Source organism: Coregonus clupeaformis, chromosome 4, assembly GCF_020615455.1.
Source record: "Coregonus clupeaformis isolate EN_2021a chromosome 4, ASM2061545v1, whole genome shotgun sequence".
In the NCBI taxonomy this organism is placed as follows: Eukaryota; Metazoa; Chordata; class Actinopteri; order Salmoniformes; family Salmonidae; genus Coregonus; species Coregonus clupeaformis.
This window is the reverse complement of record NC_059195.1, coordinates 23,170,092-23,193,454: the sequence shown is the minus strand read 5'-3', so window position 1 is coordinate 23,193,454 and position 23,363 is coordinate 23,170,092. Positions and strand designations below refer to the sequence as shown.

The 23,363-nt window shown below is 45.7% G+C and overlaps 1 protein-coding gene across 6 annotated transcripts in view; it reads right to left on the bottom strand.

Moving 5' to 3' along the window:
- The window catches only part of kdm6a (lysine (K)-specific demethylase 6A), a 98,983-nt gene that overhangs the window by 40,990 nt on the left and 34,630 nt on the right, over positions 1-23,363 (bottom strand). For 5 of the 6 annotated variants that reach the window (XM_045210816.1, XM_045210829.1, XM_041868460.2 and 2 more), the window contains 2 exons: positions 7,563-7,617; positions 6,739-6,773 (listed from right to left, as the gene is read on the bottom strand). In XM_045210816.1, the coding sequence (XP_045066751.1) occupies positions 6,739-6,773; positions 7,563-7,617 (90 nt within the window). Of the gene's footprint in view, positions 1-6,738; positions 6,774-7,562; positions 7,618-10,242; positions 10,324-23,363 lie in introns of those variants that run through there. The other variant, XM_045210841.1, reaches the window with a different exon arrangement.

Below are 23,363 nucleotides of genomic sequence, written 5' to 3'. Positions count from 1 at the left end.
GAGACATTGTGCATTATATGTCCATTGTGCTGCACACAATTGAAACTTAGTCTTCAATGATGCATGTCAAGATACACCAGAGTTAAGGGACTGTTGATATTGCAACCACACAACTCAAAACGCCGGTTCACCAGTATGAACAAAAATCACAAATCACTTTTTTTGTTCAAGCACTCAAGAACTGTTGTCCGCTAAATATGATAATCTGTTTGCATCTGCCAATTTATTGGCTGTCCAGTATCCAGACAACCTGTCCCCAGAGCTTCCTATACAGTTAATCTATTTTCGTAATGTGTTTCGCGTTATGTTTGCTATTTCATGCAGTCACAGTACAGAAAGACACTAAACAAATGATTTTGAATTCCGCATTGTTCAAAGTTGAGAGATATCATTCATGCAAAGTAATGAGACTGGGTGTGTAACTATGCTTCCAGGATTATATGGTAAAGTTGGCCTTATGTATAGGCACTCGAACGAAATCAATAAGACCAATGTCAATGACAGCCAAAATCAAATCATTGTTACTAAATGTGTTTTACCAGTGTGCTGTATATGCTACCGGAGTGGTCACAACTCACATCTTGCTGATTGCACATCTAACTTCTGATTGGGGCTTTCGATTGCCAGGTTCACCGTACAGAATATTTTTGGTAGTTCTGTTTTAAAATAGTGGTCATTTTTACACGAACAGGTGTAATTAAAATGTGTAATTTCATAACAAGGACAGCAATAATTTTTGCAAGCCGCATTGGTCGTTACGGGAGAAGTGAGCAGCTATCCTCCGTAAAGTTCCAAACAGTCAAAACCATTCGCTTTTGAGACGGGGGTGAAATCCAAAGCTGTGTTATATTAATTGTCTATGTATGTCATAGCTACTTTCTAAAAGATATATTGACATTTTACTAGCTCAAAATATTTGTATCTGCTATATGACAAGTTAATCAGTGGGTGGTGAGGATTTCACATAAAAAGTGGGTGGACAAAAACATGATATACAGTGCATTCGGAAAGTACTCAGACCCCTTGACTGTTTCCACATTTTGTTACGTTACAGCCTTATTCTAAAATGGATTCAATTGGGTTTTTTCCTCATCAATCTACACACAATACCCCATAATGGCAAAAAATATATTTAAAAAAATACGGATATTAAACATTTACATAAGTATTCAGACCCTTTATTCAGTACTTTGCTGAAGCACCTTTGGCAGCATGATGGAGGCCACTGTGTTCTTGGGGACCTTCAATAGTGCAGACATTTCCCCCAGATTTGTGCCTCGGACAATTCCTTCGACCTCATGGCTTGGTTTTTGCTCTGACATGCACTGTCAACTGTGGGACCTTATATAGACAGGCGTGTGCCTTTCCAAAATCATGTCTAATCAATTGAATTTACCACAGGTGGACTCCAATCAAGTTGTAGAAACATCTGAAGGACGGTCAATGGAAACAGGATGCACCTGAGCTCAATTTCAAGTCTCATAGTAAAGGTTCTGAATACTTATGTAGTAGGGAGTTTTCGCTTGTTAAACACAAATAAACATGGCTGCCATCATAAATAATTTAGCTGCTGTTAGCTTAGCGGACACATAGTTTTTCTAAACAATATTACAATTCTCCTTTGTGCTCACCAGAAATGTGGTACATTGTAAAGAAGTCTAGCTATTAGGCCGCTAACGTACTTATTTTTTATTTTTTTTGCGCAGCCTTTTATTTAGACTGGTTTATGGAATTTGGCTGTGGATGTGTTCCGTGTGACACGTGGATGATGAAGTTCGTATTTATCTTTTACAATAAAAGGTGAAATTGAGGAATAAAGTTGTGAAGACCTTTATTTTCCATCAGTACACAACATTGTTTAGATGCGTTTCAGACAACAATGCTGTTTAGACGCGTTTGTTGCATCATACGTTCTGTTGCTACCGTTCCAATCACATATTTGCAATGGTACATTTTACATTTACATTTTAGTAATTTAGCAGACGCTCTTATCCAGAGCGACTTACAGTTAGTGAGTGCATACATTAGTTGTTTTTTTTTGTTTTTTTTATACTGGCCCCCCGTGGGAATCGAACCCACAACCCTGGCGTTGCAAACGCCATGCTCTACCAACTGAGCTATATCCCTGCCGGCCATTCCCTCCCCTACCCTGGACGACGCTGGGCCAATTGTGCGCCGCCCCATGGGTCTCCCGGTCGCGTGCGCCGCCCCATGGGTCTCCCCATATGTGATCGTACGCGTCAAAGGGTTAGCGGTCAATTACTGTGAGACAGGCAGTTATTTGCATGACAGTTACCGGCTGACAAGATTTCATGACCGCCACAGCCCTACCCATGGACAATTTAAACCCTATTGGCTGTTGCCATGGCATCACCACAGCTCCAGGCACGGCAGAGAGGAGCTGATTGGATGAGGAATGAGTGGGGGGGGGGGGCAGAATATAGGATAACACTGCGACTAAAGCGTTCTCCTGGCTCGCTTTCCCTGGACACTGATCTAAGGTCAGTTTTGTGTTTTTTCCCTTAACGGTTCACATCAGGATTTAAGCAAGATGTGCTGATCCTAGATCTGTGCGCCAAGATGTGCTGATCCTAAATCTGTTCGTAGTACATACACAGGCACCTTCTTCTTACACCTTTCTCCAGAGCTCCGATTCTGAACACACAGGGGTGTGAATGGTGTGGCACATCATTCAAGATGCTGTGGAGACAGAAAAATCTCCACAGAGTTATCTCTGGGACCTAATGCTGTCTCTAGTGTGATCATTATTTACAACTCCATCCTCACCAGCAGACAAGGCACAAGTGGTGGGTGTGTGTGTGTGTGTATTCGGGGGCAGGACAGCCTTGACTAATTACTTCTCACTTATCTCTGCGGCACTGAAAGACACATGCAAAAGACATATGAAAACAAACTGGTTTGGTTTCCCTCCACATTTAGCTCTGTGCGCCATGGGGACATCCACAGTAGAGTTCCACAACATGTTTAAAAGCAGAATCTGCATGTTTTTGTTTCAGTTTGCATAGGCCTACTTCTTCCTGCCATCTCAGCGGTCAAATAAATAACAGATTGTGCCTTTAACAGAAACAGGCCTCCCTTTTAGGAGTAATGATATTAAAAGATAAGATATATATATATATATATATATATATATATTGTGATGTCACGAGAGGCTACACAGCTTTCAGCGGGATTGCTCAAGTAGTGCAAGGAGACCAGGTTCAACCAAAACAAGGATTTTATTAACGGTCTTGGGAAACTAACGAAAGTATAACACAATACTGTTCTCTGGTGGCTCTTAAGGGTTAACAGTTCAGGGATGTCTCTTCCACATCCAAAATCATAACTCTCCCTCGCTCAAATAACTTTCCCCCAGTCTTACTGTCTTCCACGTTGCAGCGAGTGGCCAACCCAGCAAAACGTCCTTCCAAATGTCCCACACGTATTTCCACAGGTGCATATATCCAAAGGTGAGTATTTCCCAAAGGTAAGTATCTCCAAATCCTTATATTCCTCATGGAAGTGGACGTGCAGCACTCTTGTCCTCCAGAGAGCCCAGCTTGGAGACTGTGTCTCTTCACTTCCCAAACCTTCAGCTCATCAGCTCCTCATTTGTTTCAGCTGCGTGGGAAGATTGGCCATAGAGGGGTGGAGTTCCCGACCATACCAGCAGATGGAGCCATAGCTGTCTGGGTTTGCAGCCACCTCAGGGGGATGTAACGTCCCTCCAGGACACAGCCTCTCGTGACATCACACATCCCCCTCCTCGGGACCGACGTCCTCGTCGGGGTAAAGGCAGCGAAGAAGGCATCACGCCGGGAGAGGGCGTCCGCATTGCCGTGGTGCTTGCCAGCCTGCTCTCTCTTCAACTCCTCCACCTCTAGGACCCGGGACTCCGCCTCCTGTTGTCTCTCCTTGAGTTTCTTACTGAACGCATCAGCCTTGGTTTTAGCAGAGTTTAGCTTCTGTTGAGCAGCTTTCAGTTCCTTCTCTCTCTCTGCCTCCGCATTCTTCATCTTGTTCTCCAACACCTTGTACTTCTCCTCTGCCTTCTTCTGGACCTCCTTACTACTGCGCAGGGTCTCCTCACACTCCTCGATGGTCCTGCGCAGCCTCTCCAGCTCCTCCTGTTGCTTATGGAAGGAGCTCTGTTGGAGTTTAGCCTGGAGGATATCTAACTCTTCTGTCTTCATGTCTAACTGTTGCTTTAACAAACGATACCTCTCAGCGGTCCCCTTCAGACCAGACAGTTCTTTGTCCAGATTCTGTAGCTCCGTCTCTGTGTCGGTCTGGGCACCTGCCATCCCTATCAGAGCCCGGGCGGGAGTGAGTAACTCGGAGGATTGCACCGGAGCCTTCCCAGGATGAGTCTTGCCTCTCCGTTTCCGAGGTACTCGGGTTATCCTCTCCTGAGACTCTCTCCAGAGTGGGTAAAAGGCTGGGCAGTCTCGTCCAATTAGGACAGGGACGGGGAGGGAATCAACCACCCCCGCCGTCGTGTGTATGGTTCCCCGTGTGCTGGTCATTGTAAGTTCAGTAATGGGGTATTCTCTGGTGTCCCCATGGACACAGGAAACTGGGAGGACTTTCCCCGGGGTCAGACACGTTGGGCCCACCAAATCCTTACGCACCAGGGTGGCCCGGCTACCAGAATCCAGTAAGGCCTCCACATCATGGTGATTCACAGTTACCGGGCAGGTGGGGGTCGATCTGGGCCGCCATCTACGACTCCCAAGAGCGAGGCAAAACGGTGTGTGGGTGCTGAGCTGGAGGACTCCGCAGTGGGCATAGGTTCATCGGCTGGTTTCCCACACTGCCAGGAGATATGTCCCATCTCCCCACACCGGTAACACTGTCGAGTTTCCCCCCTCCTGGTGTACTCTTCTTGGACCCGCCTGGTTTCTGGCTCCCCCTGGAGCCGGGATAAGTCCTGGCGTGGCTGGGTTCGAGACCTTGGGGGTCCTTTGGGACGGGTTCTTCCCATTTGTGGTGGGGCCGCACTCCTGGGGTCTTTTCGGGAAGCATTCAGCATCTCCGCTGTGGCCTGGTACTTTTCCACCGCTTCCACGGTCAGATCAGCCGTGGTCAAGGCCTGTTGACTGATGAACCGTTTTGCCTCATAAGGCAGGGCGCGTGAGGTAACGATCCACCACAACGGCCTCCACCACCGCCGCTGCTGTATTCCTCTGCGGATCCAGCCATTTCCTTGCGATTCGGACAAGTTCATGCATCTGCGCCCGAGGAGGTTGGTCTGGTTGGAAGGTCCAGCTGTGAAAGCGCTGGGCCATACCAAACTTTGTGAGTCCATATCTGCTGAGGATCTCAGACTTCAGGGCATCATAGTCAGTAACCTGGTCAGGGCCCAGGTCCCGGACAGCATTCAGCGATTCCCCAGTTAGAAAGGGGGGCTAACAGACCAACCCACTGTTGCTTGGGCCAGGCTTCCCTAGTGGCCGTGGCCTCAAATGCATGCAGGTATGCCTCAATGTCATCGGTAGCTCCCATCTTAGATATAAAGTCACTTGCCTTTATTGGGCGGGTATTTTGGACAACCCTCTGTCTCTGCAACTGCAATTCCTCTGCCTTCAGAAGGTTGGCTATCTTTTGCTCCTCCAAGAGAGCCACGTTTGCTTGCATCTGGGCTTGCTGGCCAGCAACAAGGGCTTTCAATATGTCCTCCATTTCAGTCGGCGGGGAGCCTACGGCCAACTTGGAAAACTGGGTGATCAAACCTTCGGTATCCTCCTCTGACATGCACTATTAACGCTTGAGCGTGCCTGTATTCTCCACCATCTGTGATGTCACGAGAGGCTACACAGCTTTCAGCGGGATTGCTCAAGTAGTGCAAGGAGACCAGGTTCAACCAAAACAAGGATTTTATTAACGGTCTTGGGAAACTAACGAAAGTATAACACAATACTGTTCTCTGGTGGCTCTTAAGGGTTAACAGTTCAGGGATGTCTCTTCCACATCCAAAATCATAACTCTCCCTCGCTCAAATAACTTTCCCCCAGTCTTACTGTCTTCCACGTTGCAGCGAGTGGCCAACCCAGCAAAACGTCCTTCCAAATGTCCCACACGTATTTCCACAGGTGCATATATCCAAAGGTGAGTATTTCCCAAAGGTAAGTATCTCCAAATCCTTATATTCCTCATGGAAGTGGACGTGCAGCACTCTTGTCCTCCAGAGAGCCCAGCTTGGAGACTGTGTCTCTTCACTTCCCAAACCTTCAGCTCATCAGCTCCTCATTTGTTTCAGCTGCGTGGGAAGATTGGCCATAGAGGGGTGGAGTTCCCGACCATACCAGCAGATGGAGCCATAGCTGTCTGGGTTTGCAGCCACCTCAGGGGGATGTAACGTCCCTCCAGGACACAGCCTCTCGTGACATCACAATATATATATATATATATATATATATATATATGAGAGATATTCACTAGGTAACAAGAAGATCTTCACTATATGGGGCACACTCAACTGACCCACCACCAATATGTAGCACCCACCTGAGGTAAAAACCTGGCTTCTACAGCAGTGCAGCCTTTACTACCAGCACTAGAGAAGAGGTGGAAATAAGGATGGATTTCGGTAGAGCACGGCGCTTGTAACGCCAAGGTAGTGGGTTCGATCCCCGGGACCACCCATACACAAAAAATGTATGCACGCATGACTGTAAGTCGCTTTGGATAAAAGCGTCTGCTAAATGGCATATTATATTATTTATTATTATTTCTTACCTGAATTTCATATAAATGAGCGATGTGGAACTGAACTGTGAATAGAAAAAGAGAGAGAGAGAGCTGTAAACTGATACACAGGACAGGAGAAAAATCACCTACATAGAGTGCAAGCTCACATTTCCCCCAGTGATGAAACCAAAACAGAAGCTACAGCAACAACCGGTAGAAATTCTTAAAATTCATGATTTTACAGCAAGAGCTATAGCAAAAAAATCCATGTACTGCTTCTGTATCCCTGTGGGGAAAAGATGGGTGCAGACGAAGTAGTCTGCATGGTGTGTGGCTACAGATGGGAGTGGGGGAGGTTAGGTCCCCAGTGTGTGTGTGTGTGTGTGTGTGTGTGTAGATAAAACTGCTCACATGTAAGTGTGTGTGTGTGTGTGTGTGTGTGTGTTAGAGTCTCAGCTCTGGCGAGGTACTTTATGCCGATCCCCCCTAATGCTGTCTCCTAGGCAACCCAGTCTTAGGCAGGCGTTCGGAGTGTGTGTGTGTGTGTCTCCTTGACAACCTCCGGCTCAGGCGAATGGGCTGTGCGGAAATGGCATGACAACTGGGAGGAAATAATCAAATGACCAAAATATCCAGCCGGCATTCCGTGGCCTTTCCTTTATGTGGTTATTACTGACAAATTGTCAAAATAACAATGTCATATTTAATAATCCAGCAACACATCAGCTCGCCTACCTAACTCAACATGCTGGGAGAGAACAGGAGAGAGAGGTAAGGAATTGGGGTTTCAGTGATGGTACCAAACAGGAGAGGAATGGTGTGTGTGCCTTTATCACGCATGTAGAGAGAAATGGGGGTGTAATGTTACTTACTTTCAGCTTTGGACAAAGTGCAGGGGTTGGAGTCAATCAAAGCCAGTTGAAAATGCTGCAGAGAGAAGAGAAAGCATGTCATGTTGGAGGGTTTCCATGCAACTTTGGTTCAATATGACAAAGGTTCAGTATTTTACATGAAGGATACAAACATATGCTTAAAAACATGGAATTTATCCAATGGATGGTCTGACAGGGCAACAGACAGAGAGTGTGTCCACAAAGGCAGGGTTGCCAATGGCAGTGGTTCTCAAACCTCTCCATGGGGACCCCATGAGGTTTCACAATTTTGTTGTAGCCCTGAACTAACTAATCAGATTCACCTAGTCAAGGGCTTGGTGATACGTTGACCATTTCAAAAAGCAGGTGTGCTATAGCTGTGAAATAGTTAAAATACATAGAACGGCTGAGGGTCCCACGAGGAGAGGTTTGAGAACCCCTGGCCTATGGGACTAGCCTCAACAACCCTGCTGCAACGTCTCCTCAACTCTCTGTGGATGCAATCATTTTCCCAACTCCCCCTAGTCTAGCGTTTGTAAATCTGAATGAGACTGGATAGGTGTAACCAATATGGCGGTAGCCTCACCTAACCTTCCAGTTGGCTCCTCCTGACATATAATGTATAACTATCCAGTCTCTTCAGATGTCCACCCACCAGGGGAAGGGGAAGGCTAGTGACTCAGACAGACACCAGCAGCAGACATAGCAGAGCAGCAGCCTTTCACTGCAGCAGAAAGCAGCCTTTAAATACACACACGCACACAGCTGCCTCAGCATCTATGACCCCATTACACATTTACATTTTAGTCATTTAGCAGACGCTCTAATCCAGAGCGACTTACAGTTAGTGAGTGCATACATTTTTTGTATTTGTTATTTTATTTTTATTTTTTGTCATACCCCCCGTGGGAATCGAACCCACAACCCTGGCGTTGCAAACGCCATGCTCTACCAACTGAGCTACATCCCTGCCGGCCATTCCCTCCCCTACCCTGGACGAATTGTGCGCCGCCCCATGGGTCTCCCGGTCGCGGCCGGCTACGACAGAGCCTGGATTCGAACCAGGATCTCTAGTGGCACAGCTAGCACTGCGATGCAGTGCCTTAGACCACTGCGCCACTCGGGAGGCCCACTGCAGCAACATGACAGAGAGGGGGGAGAGAAACAGAAGGGGAGGGGGATGCTGGGGGATAACAGAGGCGACCTGCAGAATGTCCTCATCCTCCTCCGATCCTTCATCTCACCACATCATATGTCCATTCATCTTATCAAAGCGGACATTCCTTCTGTTCATCCTTGGAAGGACAGAGAGACTTAATCCTCCCTCTACCTAGTAACTGTCTGTCTGTCACAGATGACAGGACTCAGGAGCAGCCTGGACACTAATGCTCAAGCTTGGCGGATGGGAGCTTAGCCTGGATGCTACTGCAAATGTTAACTTGTAGCTAACCGCTAACCCCACCCAGGGCTCACAGAGAGATTAACCCAGAACACAGAGCCAGGTGGTGGGTCAGGGCCACCAAGCTTTCCAGGAGGGAGGCCAAGTCTACGCTCATTGCTTTGGGACAGGGTGGAGATTTGAATCACTTTCATCCTCATCCTGCCCTGTCTGACACCTTAGCAACAAATGGCCCAATCCCTACTAATAATCCCTGCTAGTCAGCGAAGCAGAAAGCCATCTGCAGCAGACGTTCCAGTCAACCAGTCAGTCAGTCCAGCCACCTGGCTAAGAGCAGTAGCTCCCCCTCCTGTACCTGGGGCAGGCAGCAGGCCACAGTCTCAACATGTAGCCTAGGCCTCTACTGGTTTCAGTTGCTTGTTCTGGTGGCTGCAGCACTTAGTGCCGTTTCAGGAAGCATGTGAAGGAAGACATGATCTGGACCTCAAGTCATCAACCCTGGTCTTGGAGAGCTACAGTCTTTAGTTCCAGCCCAGCCCAGCTCTAACGAACACACCTGATACACCGGATTCATCACAACCTTCAATAGGCATCAGGTGTTAGTGAAAGCCTGCACACGCTGTAGTTCTCCAGCACAAGGAGTGAAGACCACAGAAGACAGAACAGCCAGCAGCACTATAAAGGCCATAGGATAATCCCCCTATACAAATACATCATAACCATAACGCCTAAACAAATAGTTAATAACCTACTTCTGCAGCATGCATCATTGTCAAGTCTTTTACAATGTCTTCTCGCCATCTCACCAGCCTGTGACTAAGACACACCTACAGAGCATAGCTTACTGCATTAGAAAGGACATACTGTACCAAACGCAGACGCTGACTTTTAGTCTCTACTGGTAACGCAACACTGGAAAATGGAGGCAAGAGAATGTAACCCAAATCAAAGCTAACGCAGCAAGACCAGGCACAACACCCCATCATAACATGGTGCTGCAGACAGAGGCGGCGGTCTAAAATAAAAATAAGGTGTCACACACAGTTAAGAATCATCTGCCTTGCAGCAGAAGTGGTCCATGTCAGACATAAAAATCAGGGCAGCTCAGCCAACCTCCCTCCTGCCTCAGTTAGGGTCATTACTGTCACACACACACCAACCGAGGAGTGGGAGATTATATCTTCAAAGCCACACACACCTACTCAACAACACACACTGGTCATCCAGAATATACCACCACATCAAATGTACACACACACACAAATACATTACCATACATACATGCCAAGCCTTTGGTACGGTGCAGGACCTCCCTGAAACGCCATTACATCCTCCAGCAGCTCTCTCCTTCTTTCCCTTTCTCTCCCTCTATAGCTCTACCACTCCACTACCAGGCAGATAATGCAGCAGGATTGTCAGCTTGCCTTTCCTCCCTCTCGCTCTCTCTCCACTCCCTCCCTCAGTCTCTCCGTTCTCTGTGTCACTGATTACTATTGAGCAGACGGCTGCAGTAGAGAGATGACGATAAATCCAGGCAAGCTTTCATCTTCCTCCCCCGCTCTCTCGCTCTCTCCTCCAACTGAGAATCTTCTCTATGGTCACACAGGAAGGAGGATTCTCATCACCTGACTAATATGCACCAGTCAATTACTCTCTTCCTCCCTCTCACGCTCTTGTTCTGTCTCTCTCACTGCCTAAATTGTGAGGTAGGTGTGTGTGTTGTAGGTACAGTAGCAGCTGGTGGCAACTGGCAAGAGCATGCATGTTATGCAAAATCGCTGAGTATTTCCATAGGTTGTTCATTGATTCCTTTTACATGAAAATACAAACAGCATTTCTAAACTGTCACTATGGCTAAGCCTTTTCTACATCCAGCAAACGTACCACTGCCTTTCTCCCCCCTCCCCCCGCTCTTTCAGGAAGGAGGGAAAGCAATTGTCGCTAAGGCTGTATGCTGTGAGGTCTCCACCCCTCCCTTCTCTCTCCCCTCCTTTACACTCATCACTCAGCCTCCCTTCTTTTCATTCCTCTATTCCGTCTACTCATACCCTCTACATCTCTCCTCCCTTCCTCTTTCCTTTCTCCCTACCCTATTATTTTCTCTCTCTGCTCACACCTCCTCTTCCCTCTCTCCGTAGATAACTGGGCCAGTGTGTGTGTGTGTGTGTGTGTGTGTGCGCGCGTGGCTGGCAGGGTGCCGTAGAGCTCAGTGGGGCGTGTGTGTGACTAAGGCAAGGGAGGACGTGCAGCACGTGTGCAGCCTTTTCAGTTCAATACTGCTCTTTGCGCACGCACACACACACACACACAGTGTGCCACAGAACTGATACACTGTCAGTAGCCAATCAAGGGGAAGCCAGTGCAGGACCAGAAACACTAGACACCTGGCTCATTCCCCTCCTCTCCCAGGGAAGGGTGTCCATCCCGGCCCATCTCCCCAGTCTGAGAGAACCCATCCTGGGTACAATCTCCCCATGGCTCCTAGTCTCTCAAGGCTAAAGGGTTGCCTCCTACAATATACCAATGTTCCAGCTTAACATGTCTGTACGTATACAACGTCACTTTGGCATAGAGGAAAGGGCGGAGTTGGGACATCTGGCTTTCTCACGTCACTGCCTTATCCGCTTGTTGCCCTAGCGTAAACATCCCCCGGACACAAAATAGGAGCTAGCAAGATTGAGCAATATACTGTATACCGGGTATTCGAAATACCGATGGTATGATTTTAGAAAGATAGATGCTGTTATTGTGAAGTGGAAACGTCTAGGAGCAACAACGGTTCCGCCACAAAGTGGTAGGCCACACAAGCTCACAGAATGGGACCGGCGAGTCCTGAAGCGCGTAACGCGTACAAATTCTGTCCTCGGTTGCAATACTCACTTCTGTCCTCGGAAGCAACATCAGCACAATAACTGTTCGTCAGGAGTTTCATGAAATGGGTTTCCATGGCCGAGCAGCTGCACACAAGCCTAAGATCACCATGCGCAATGCCAAACGTCGGCTGGAGTGGTGTAAACCTCGCCGCCATTGGACACTGGAGCAGTGGAAACGGGTTCTCTGGAGTGATGAATTACGCTTCACCATCTGACAGTCCGATGGACGAATCTGGGTTTGGCAGATGCCAGGTAAACGCTACCTCCCAGAATGCATAGTGCCAACTGTAAAGTTAGGTGGAGGAAGAATAATATTCTGGGGCTATTTTTCATGGTTCGGGCTAAGCCCCTTAGTTCCAGTGAAGGGAAATCTTAACGCTACAGCATACAATGACATTCTAGATGATTCTGTGCTTCCAACTTTGTGGCAACAGTTTGGGGAAGGCCCTTTCCTGTTTCAGCATGACAATGCCCCGTGCACAAAGTGAGATCCATACAGAAATGGTTTGTCGAAATCAGTGTGGAAGAACTTGACTGGCCTGCACAGAGCCTTGACCTCAACCCCATCTAACACCTTTGGGATGAATTGGAACGTTGACTGCGAGCCAGGCCTAATCACCCAACATCAGTGCCCGACCTCACTAATGCTTGTGGCTGAATGGAAGCAAGTCCCCGCAGCAATGTTCCAACATCTAGTGGAAATCCTTCCCAGAAGAGTGGAGGCTGTTATAGCAGCAAAGGGGGGACCAACTCCATATTAATGCCCATGATTCGGAAAGTATTCAGACCCCTTCAATTTTTTCACATTTTGTTACGTTACAGCCTTATTCTAAAATAGATTAAATTGTTTTCCCCCCTCATCAATCTACACACAATACCCCATAATGCCAAAGCAAAAACAGGTTTTTCAAAATCTTAGCAAATTTATCAAAAATAAGAAAACAGAAATACCTTATTTACATAAGTATTCAGACAGGTCAATTGTTTGGTCGATAGGCTGTTGGTCGACCGAGATTCTTTAGTCGAGCAGTAGCAAAAAAACAAAAATATGAATGGTGTACAAGACATGTCTGATTCGTGCCTGTCTGAGTAGACTAATCCATTGTGGCGGCCTTGGGGATGGCACAGTCCATCACTAAGATATGTGCTACTGAAATTGTATATGGTTTAGGACAATGGTGCAACACTAATAAAAATACTATTTTATAACAAATGCACTTTCTACAGCATTTGATAGCGGTCGCTGTCCGCGGTTCTAAAACATCAGTAAGCTGTTGAATTGGCGCCTTTTCCTAGACCATGTTGCTATGTGCATATTAGTAAAGTTAACCAGCATATTGGTGTTGAAAACAATGCAGCAGAGGCAGCAGCAGAGTTGATAGATGAGATGTAGTGTTTACACAGTTCCATATATAAAAATAAACATCCCTTTTTCAGGACCCTGTCTTTCAAATATTTTTTTTTAAATACAAATAACTTCACAGATCTTCATTGTAAAGGTTTTAAACACTGTTTCCCATGCTTGTTCAATGAACCATAAACAATTAATAAAACATGCACCTGTGGAACAGTCGTTAAGACACTAACAGCTTACAGACGGTAGGCAATTAAGGTCACAGTTATGAAAACTTAGGACACTAAAGAGGCCTTTCTACTGACTGAAAAACACCAAAAGAAAGATGCCCAGGGTCCCTGCTGATCTGCGTGAACGTGCATTAGGCATGCTGCAAGGAGTCATGAGGACTGCAGATGTGGCCAGGGCAATAAATTGCAATGTTGGTACTGTGAGACGCCTAAGACAGCGCTGCAGGGAGACAGGACGGACAGCTGCTCTTCCTCGCAGTGGCAGACCACGTGTAACAACACCTGCACAGGATCGGTACATCCGAACATCACACCTGCGGGACAGGTACAAGATGGCAACAACAACTGCCTGAGTTACACCAGGAACGCACAATCCCTCTATCAGTGCTCAGACTGTCCGCAATAGGCTGAGAGAGGCTGGACTGAGGGCTTGTAGGCCTGTTGTAAGGCAGGTCCTCACCAGACATCACCGGTAACAACGTCGCCTATGGGCACAAACCCACCGTCGCTGGACCAGACAGGACTGGCAAAAAGTGCTCTTCACTGACGAGTCGCGGTTTTGTCTCAGCGGGGTTGATGGTCGGATTCGCGTTTATCGTCGAAGGAATGAGCGTTACACCGAGGCCTGTACTCTGGAGCGGGATCAATTTGGAGGTGGAGGGTCCATCATGGTCTGGGGAGGTGTGTCACAGCATCATTGGACTGAGCTTGTTGTCATTGCAGGCAATCTCAACGCTGTGCGTTACAGGGAAGACATCCTCCTCCCTCATGCGGTACCCGTCCTGCAGGCTCATCCTGACATGACCCTCCAGCATGACAATGCCACCAGCCATACTGCTCGTTCTGTGCGTGATTTCCTGCAAGACAGGAATGTCAGTGTTCTGCCATGGCCAGCGAAGAGCCCGGATCTCAATCGCATTGAGCACATCTGGGATCTGTTGGATCGGAGGGTGAAGGCTAGGGCCATTCCCCCCAGAAATGTTCGGAAACTTGCAGGTGCCTTGGTGGAAGAGTGAGGTAACATTTCACAGCAAGAACTGGCAAATCTGGTGCAGTCCATGAGGAGGAGATGCCCTGCAGTACTTAATGCAGCTGGTGGCCACACCAGATACTGACTGTTACTTTTGATTTTGACCCGACCCCTTTGTTCAGGGACACATTATTAAATTTCTGTTAGTCACATGTCTGTAGAACTTGTTCAGTTTATGTCTCAGTTGTTGAATCTTGTTATGTTCATACAAATATTTACACATGTTAAGTTTGCTGAAAATAAACGCAGTTGACAGTGAGAGGACGTTTCTTTTTTTGCTGAGTATATATATATATATATATATATATATATATACACATACACACACACACATACACACATACACATATACACACTGCTCAAAAAAATAAGGGGAACACTAAAATAACACATCCTAGATCTGAATGAATGAAATATTCTTATTAAATACTTTTTTCTTTACATAGTTGAATGTGCTGACAACAAAATCACACAAAAAGTATCAATGGAAATCAAATGTATCATCCCATGGAGGTCTGGATTTGGAGTCACCCTCAAAATTAAAGTGGAAAACCACACTACAGGCTGATCCAACTTTGATGTAATGTCCTTAAAACAAGTCAAAATAAGGCTCAGTAGTGTGTGTGGCCTTCACGTGCCTGTATGACCTCCCTACAACGCCTGGGCATGCTCCTGATGAGGTGGCGGATGGTCTCCTGAGGGATCTCCTCCCAGACCTGGACTAAAGCATCCGCCAACTCCTGGACAGTCTGTGGTGCAACGTGGCGTTGGTGGATGGAGCGAGACATGATGTCCCAGATGTGCTCAATTGGATTCAGGTCTGGGGAACGGGCGGGCCAGTCCATAGCATCAATGCCTTCCTCTTGCAGGAACTGCTGACACACTCCAGCCACATGAGGTCTAGCATTGTCTTGCATTAGGAGGAACCCAGGGCCAACCGCACCAGCATATGGTCTCACAAGGGGTCTGAGGATCTCATCTCGGTACCTAATGGCAGTCAGGCTACCTCTGGCGAGCACATGGAGGGCTGTGCGGCCCCCCAAAGAAAATGCCACCCCACACCATGACTGACCCACCGCCAAACCGGTCATGTTGGAGGATGTTGCAGGCAGCAGAACGTTCTCCACGGCGTCTCCAGACTCTGTCACGTCTGTCACATGTGCTCAGTGTGAACCTGCTTTCATCTGTGAAGAGCACAGGGCGCCAGTGGCGAATTTGCCAATCTTGGTGTTCTCTGGCAAATGCCAAACGTCCTGCACGGTGTTGGGCTGTAAGCACAACCCCCACCTGTGGACGTCGGGCCCTCATACCACCCTCATGGAGTCTGTTTTTGACCGTTTGAGCAGACACATGCACATTTGTGGCCTGCTGGAGGTCATTTTTGCAGGGCTCTGGCAGTGCTCCTCCTGCTCCTCCTTGCACAAAGGCGGAGGTAGCAGTCCTGCTGCTGGGTTGTTGCCCTCCTACGGCCTCCTCCACGTCTCCTGATGTACTGGCCTGTCTCCTGGTAGCGCCTCCATGCTCTAGACACTACGCTGACAGACACAGCAAACCTTCTTGCCACAGCTCGCATTGATGTGCCATTCTGGATGAGCTGCACTACCTGAGCCACTTGTGTGGGTTGTAGACTCCGTCTCATGCTACCACTAGAGTGAAAGCACCGCCAGCATTCAAAAGTGACCAAAACATCAGCCAGGGAGCATAGGAACCTTTATTGGGGGTGTCTTGCTAATTGCCTATAATTTCCACCTGTTGTCTATTCCATTTGCACAACAGCATGTGAAATTTATTGTCAATCAGTGTTGCTTCCTAAGTGGACAGTTTGATTTCACAGAAGTGTGATTGACTTGGAGTTACATTGTGTTGTTTAAGTGTTCCCTTTATTTTTTTGAGCAGTATATATATATATATATATATATATATATATATATATATATATATATATATATAATCACATACACACACACACACACACACACACACATACATACATACATACAGTGGGGGAAAAAAGTATTTAGTCAGCCACCAATTGTGCAAGTTCTCTCACTTAAAAAGATGAGAGGCCTGTAATTTTCATCATAAGTACACGTCAACTATGACAGAGAAATTGAGGAAAAGAAATCCAGAAAATCACATTGTAGGATTTTTAATGAATTTATTTGCAAATTATGGTGGAAAATAAGTATTTGGTCACCTACAAACAAGCAAGATTTCTGGCTCTCACAGACCTGTAACTTCTTCTTTAAGAGGCTCCTCTGTTCTCCACTCGTTACCTGTATTAATGGCACCTGTTTGAACTTGTTATCAGTATAAAAGACACCTGTCCACAACCTCAAACAGTCACACTCCAAACTCTACTATGGCCAAGACCAAAGAGCTGTCAAAGGACACCAGAAACAAAATTGTAGACCTGCACCAGGCTGGGAAGACTGAATCTGCAATAGGTAAGCAGCTTGGTTTGAAGAAATCAACTGTGGGAGCAATTATTAGGAAATGGAAGACATACAAGACCACTGATAATCTCCCTCGATCTGGGGCTCCACGCAAGATCTCACCCCGTGGGGGTCAAAATGATCACAAGAACGGTGAGCAGAAATCCCAGAACCACACGGGGGGACCTAGTGAATGACCTGCAGAGAGCTGGGACCAAAGTAACAAAGCCTACCATCAGTAACACACTACGCCGCCAGGGACTCAAATCCTGCAGTGCCAGACGTGTCCCCCTGCTTAAGCCAGTACATGTCCAGGCCCGTCTAAAGTTTGCTAGAGTGCATTTGGATGATCCAGAAGAGGATTGGGAGAATGTCATATGGTCAGATGAAACCAAAATATAACTTTTTGGTATAAACTCAACTCGTCGTGTTTGGAGGACAAAGAATGCTGAGTTGCATCCAAAGAACACCATACCTACTGTGAAGCATGGGGGTGGAAACATCATGCTTTGGGGCTGTTTTTCTGCAAAGGGACCAGGACGACTGATCCGTGTAAAGGAAAGAATGAATGGGGCCATGTATCGTGAGATTTTGAGTGAAAACCTCCTTCCATCAGCAAGGGCATTGAAGATGAAACGTGGCTGGGTCTTTCAGCATGACAATGATCCCAAACACACCGCCCGGGCAACGAAGGAGTGGCTTCTTAAGAAGCATTTCAAGGTCCTGGAGTGGCCTAGCCAGTCTCCAGATCTCAACCCCATAGAAAATCTTTGGAGGGAGTTGAAAGTCCGTGTTGCCCAGCGACAGCCCCAAAACATCACTGCTCTAGAGGAGATCTGCATGGAGAAATGGGCCAATATACCAGCAACAGTGTGTGAAAACCTTGTGAAGACTTACAGAAAATGTTTGACCTGTGTCATTGCCAACAAAGGGTATATAACAAAGTATTGAGAAACTTTTGTTATTGACCAAATACTTATTTTCCACCATAATTTGCAAATAAATTCATAAAAAATCCTACAATGTGATTCTCTGGATTTTTTTTCCTCATTTTGTCTGTCATAGTTGAAAATTACAGGCCTCTCTCATCTTTTTAAGTGGGAGAACTTGCACAATTGGTGGCTGACTAAATACTTTTTTCCCCCACTGTATATTAATAATCCTCCTTTTTCTTGATCTCATTATTATTATCATCTTAATAATAAGTTATGTCATGTCATTATCATTAGTAGGCTTAGTATAGCAGCCTTGTATAACTACCATCGAGCTGTAGGCCTAAGAGCGCATCCTGTTTAGTCTTAACTTACTCAGGCCTATATTTCAATGCTTACGTATATAGGCTACTGTATCAATCAATCACTTATTCGTTCATGTCATCACACAGCATACGAGTCATTCATGATTGGAAATGCAATCAAGCATTTTAGTTTTAAAATAAAACAACAAAGCGACTCTAGTACGCTAAAATATATTTAATGCTGTTTACTTTGTTCCAAACGGTCAGAAAAATTATATTGTAATCTAACATCACCTGTTTGGCACACATCATATGCACGCAGCGCTTGCTCCTTACCTTATTTTTCTTGATCTCCAGTATTCTCTACAACTAGTCAAATTTATTCCACACATCTGACATCCCCTTTACCTCCTGAGCAACCAGTAAACATGCCCCTGTTCAAGTTTGTCACGTCCTCTGCATTCATCCATTTTGCTGTCACGCGTTACAGTGTTCAGAGTTTGTTATAACCAATTTATTGATGTGATTATGATATGCTATAGGTCAGGCCCTATTGGTCACGTACGTGCATGCGATGCATACATGTGTCATGTAAAGAGAGCAAGGGTTAAGGGAAAAGGGAATGTTTTTCCTTAAAAAAATGAGGGATTTTGGTAACAGAACTTTTCAGTCAGAAATTGTTGTAATTATGTTGCAGCTTCAGCAACATGGACAGAGCGATAAACACTGTTGATGTTCCGTGGTGGTTGCTGCAGCAGGGAGGAGAGAGAAACAACGGGTGCTAGTCACACAGTCACTCGCTGGTAATTCTTTTTTTTACACAGCAAGTCTGATCCCGGCACAATCAAATAAATTGCGGTAGGACACCCTCTAGTCATTTGTGTCTTCATTATTTCGTGTGCTTATAGCATCAGACAAGCTCAGTGCAAATAGTTGATTTGATTAAAACACATAGATAGATGTGTCTATCTATGGAAAAATACGGAAAAACATTTCAACCAATCGTTTGGTCAAAAGAACAGACAACGTCACCGAAGATTAGTTCCCGACAAAATACAATTATATTGGTCGACCGAGTCATCTGTTCTTTCCAACAATCGCTTGGTCTACATTTTAAAATGTGTATTTTATATATACTGAACAGGAATATAAACGCAACATGTAAAGTGTTGTTTCATGAGCTGAAATAAAATATCCCAGAAATGTTCCATACAGACAAAAAGCTTATTTCTATCAAATTCTGTGCACAAATGTGTTTACATCCCTGTTAGTGAGCATTTCTTATTTGCCAAGATAATCTATCCACTTGACAGGTGTGGCATATGAAGAAGCTGATTAAACATTCGATTAAACAGCATGATCATTACACAGGTGCATCTTGCGCTGGGGTCACACGTTTTGTCACACAACGTCACAGTTGTCTCAAGTTTTGAGGGAGCGTGCAATTGGCATGCGGTCTGCAGGAATGTCCACCAGAGAATGTTAATTTCCCTACCATAAGCCGCCTCCAACGTCATTTTAGATAAGTATTTATGTCTGTAATAAAGCCTTTTTGTGGGGAAAAACTCATTCTGATTGGCTGGGCTCCCAAGTGGGTGGGCCTATGCCCTCCCAGGCCCACCCATGGCTGCGCCCCTGCCCAGTTACGTGAAATCCATAGATTAGGGCCTAATTTATTTATTTCAATTGACTGATTTCCTTATATGAACTGTAACTCAGTAAAATCATTGAAATTGTTGTGTTTATATTTTTGTTCAGTATACAAGGTTAAGTATAACTATAAGAAAGAATATACAGCAGAGACATTCAATCCCCTCCCTGTTGCCTAAACTGTTTTGTGCGTCAAAAAGTGAAATTATATATTTTTTTGAAATAGCGCCCCTTGTGTGCACATTCAGTAATACCGTATACCCCAGTATGGTACAGAAACGAAATGACTATCAAAATCTGGACACCGCCCAACCCTATCGTGGATACCATTTTTATGTCTCTGTGTCCAATATAAGGAAGTTAGAGGTAATTTTGCATGCCAATGCTAACTAGTGTTAGTGCAATGACTGGAAGTCTATGGGTATTTGCTAGCATGCTAACTTCCTTCATACTGGACACAGAGACATACAAATTGTATACACAAGTTCATCGGACTCTGGGGAAGTAGATTTAAAAAATCTAAAAGTATCCCTTAATCCCAGACATTGTGCTGTTGCTGCCCTAGGTCTGGGACTTCAGAGACTACATGGCTCATCTGACCGCTTTCATTAGCACATTAATCAAACCAGACACAACAATGTGTATCCATCCACAGCCAACCCAGCTACAGTGAGGGGAAAAAAGTATTTGATCCCCTGCTGATTTTGTATGTTTGCCCACTGACAAAGAAATGATCAGTCTATAATTTTAATGGTAGGTTTATTTGAACAGCGAGAGACAGAATAACAACAAAAATATCCAGAAAAACGCATGTCAAAAATGTTAAAAATTGATTTGCATTTTAATGAGGGAAATAAGTATTTGACCCCCTCTCAATCAGAAATATTTCTGGCTCCCGGGTGTCTTTTATATAGGTAACGAGCTGAGATTAGGAGCACACTCTTAAAAGGGAGTGCTCCTAATCTCAGTTTGTTACCTGTATAAAATACACCTGTCCACAGAAGCAATCAATCAATCAGATTCCAAACTCTCCACCATGGCCAAGACCAAAGAGCTCTCCAAGGATGTCAGGAACAAGATTGTAGACCTACACAACGCTGGAATCGGCTTCAAGACCATCACCAAGCAGCTTGGTGAGAAGGTGACAACAGTTGGTGCGATTATTCGCAAATGGAAGAAACAGAAAATAACTGTCAATCTCCCTCGGCCTGGGGCTCCATGCAAGTTCTCACCTCGTGGAGTTGCAATGATCATGAGAACGGTGAGGAATCAGCCCAGAATTACACGGGAGGATCTTGTCAATGATCTCAAGGCAGCTGGGACCATAGTTACCAAGAAAACAATTGTTAACACACTACGCCGTGAAGGACTGAAATCCTGCAGCGCCCGCAAGGTCCCCCTGCTCAAGAAAGCACATATACAGGCCCGTCTGAAGTTTGCCAATGAACATCTGAATAATTGAGAGGAGAACTGGGTGAAAGTGTTGTGGTCAGATGAGACCAAAATGGAGCTCTCTGGCATCAACTCAACTCGCCGTGTTTGGAGGAGGAGGAATGCTGCCTATGACCCCAAGAACACCATTCCCACCGTCAAACATGGAGGTGGAAACATTATGCTCTGGGGGTGTTTTTCTGCTAAGGGGACAGGACAACTTCACCGCATCAAAGGGACGATGGACGGGGCCAAGTACCGTCAAATCTTGGTTGAGAACCTCCTTCCCTCAGCCAGGGCATTGAAAATGCGTCGTGGATGGGTATTCCAGCATGACAATGACCCAAAACACACGGCCAAGGCAACAAAGGAGTGGCTCAAGAAGAAGCACATTAAGGTCCTGGAGTGGCCTAGCCAGTCTCCAGACCTTAATCCCATAGAAAATCTGTGGAGGAAGCTGAAGGTTCGAGTTGCCAAACGTCAGCCTCGAAACCTTAATGACTTGGAGAAGATCTGCAAAGAGGAGTGGGACGAAATCCCTCCTGAGATGTGTGCAAACTTGGTGGCCAACTACAAGAAACGTCTGACCTCTGTGATTGCCAACAAGGGTTTTGCCACCAAGTACTAAGTCATGTTTTGAAGAGGGGTCAAATACTTATTTCCCTCGTTAAAATGCAAATCAATTTATAACATTTTTGACATGCGTTTTTCTGGATTTTTTTGTTGTTATTCATTCTCTCACTGTTCAAATAAACCTACCATTAAAATTATAGAATTATATGTCTTTGTCAGTGCGCAAACGTACAAAATCAGCAGGGGATCAAATACTTTTTTCCCTCACTGTATGTGTTGTAGCTACAACAGGTATTTACAGTAAGTCACGATCTAGTGCAGGGAAGTAAGAGAGCAAAGGAAACAAAACATGAAGCAGACTTCCTTTCTTGAGGGAAACAGTCCTTATGTTGGGAAAAAAATGCCTTATGTTTTCACCCAGAGTAACATGTTCTTATTTTGCAAGCTATTGCACACTATATTTTACAAAAGTAGGCTAAAGGTCCATAGAGAAAAGTCTGCTTCGTGTTTTCTTTATTGCCAAGGAAAATCTGGTATTGTAGTATCGCGATACGGGTATCGTGACAACACTACTGTCTAGGGTGATGGAATTCAACATGCTGGGAGGGAGAGCTGCAGCTGAAGCAGCCTTATTTGGACAGATCCCTTAGGACTATGACCATTAGCAAATATACTGCATGCAAACCCATAGTTACAGCCTTTGCTGGCTGTAAATAACGACTCAGAAACAGTCAAAAGCAGACTCCGACTACTACAGCTAACCCTTCTATGAGCTCTACTGGGAATAATAGCACCTTTCAACACCTATCAAATGTATGGCAGCTCCAACACTGTCTGGGTCAGAAGCCCTCAGGTAGGTGTGCGCACGTTTCTCTGTCTGGCCTGGACAAAACAAAATATACATTCAGATGTATCACTTTCACAGGGGAATAGACAAAGAGAGCCACCCTGGCTTATAGTGTCAATGGCACCACACAGGCCTACACACCCATCAAACAACACACTATTCTTACACATAATCCAGCAGGGAAGATAGCCTGTCTCATATTTTACAGTAGAGTCATAAAGGACCTGTTTTGAACAGGCAGAAGAGAGGCTGCTAAGGCCATTAGTTACCCAGAGGGGGACCTGTTGATATTTATATTACATTTTAGTAATTTAGCAGACGCTCTTATCCAGAGCGACTTACAGTAGTGAGTGCATACATTTTCATACTTTTTTCGTACTGGTCCCCTGTGGGAATCGAAACCACAACCCTGGCATTGCAAGTGCCATGCTCTACCAACTGAGCCACACGGGACTGGGGCACTAGGTCACTCCTGGTCCTAGAGGGCTGCTGTGTGTGCAGGCAATGTCCATAGGGATGAGTACAGTACTAGCTATGCTACATACAGTGGGGGAAAAAAAGTATTTAGTCAGCCACCAATTGTGCAAGTTCTCCCACTTAAAAAGATGAGAGGGGCCTGTAATTTTCATCATAGGTATACGTCAACTATGAAAGACAAAATGAGGAAAAAAAATCCAGAAAATCACATTGTAGGATTTTTAATGAATTTATTTGCAAATTATGGTGGAAAATAAGTATTTGG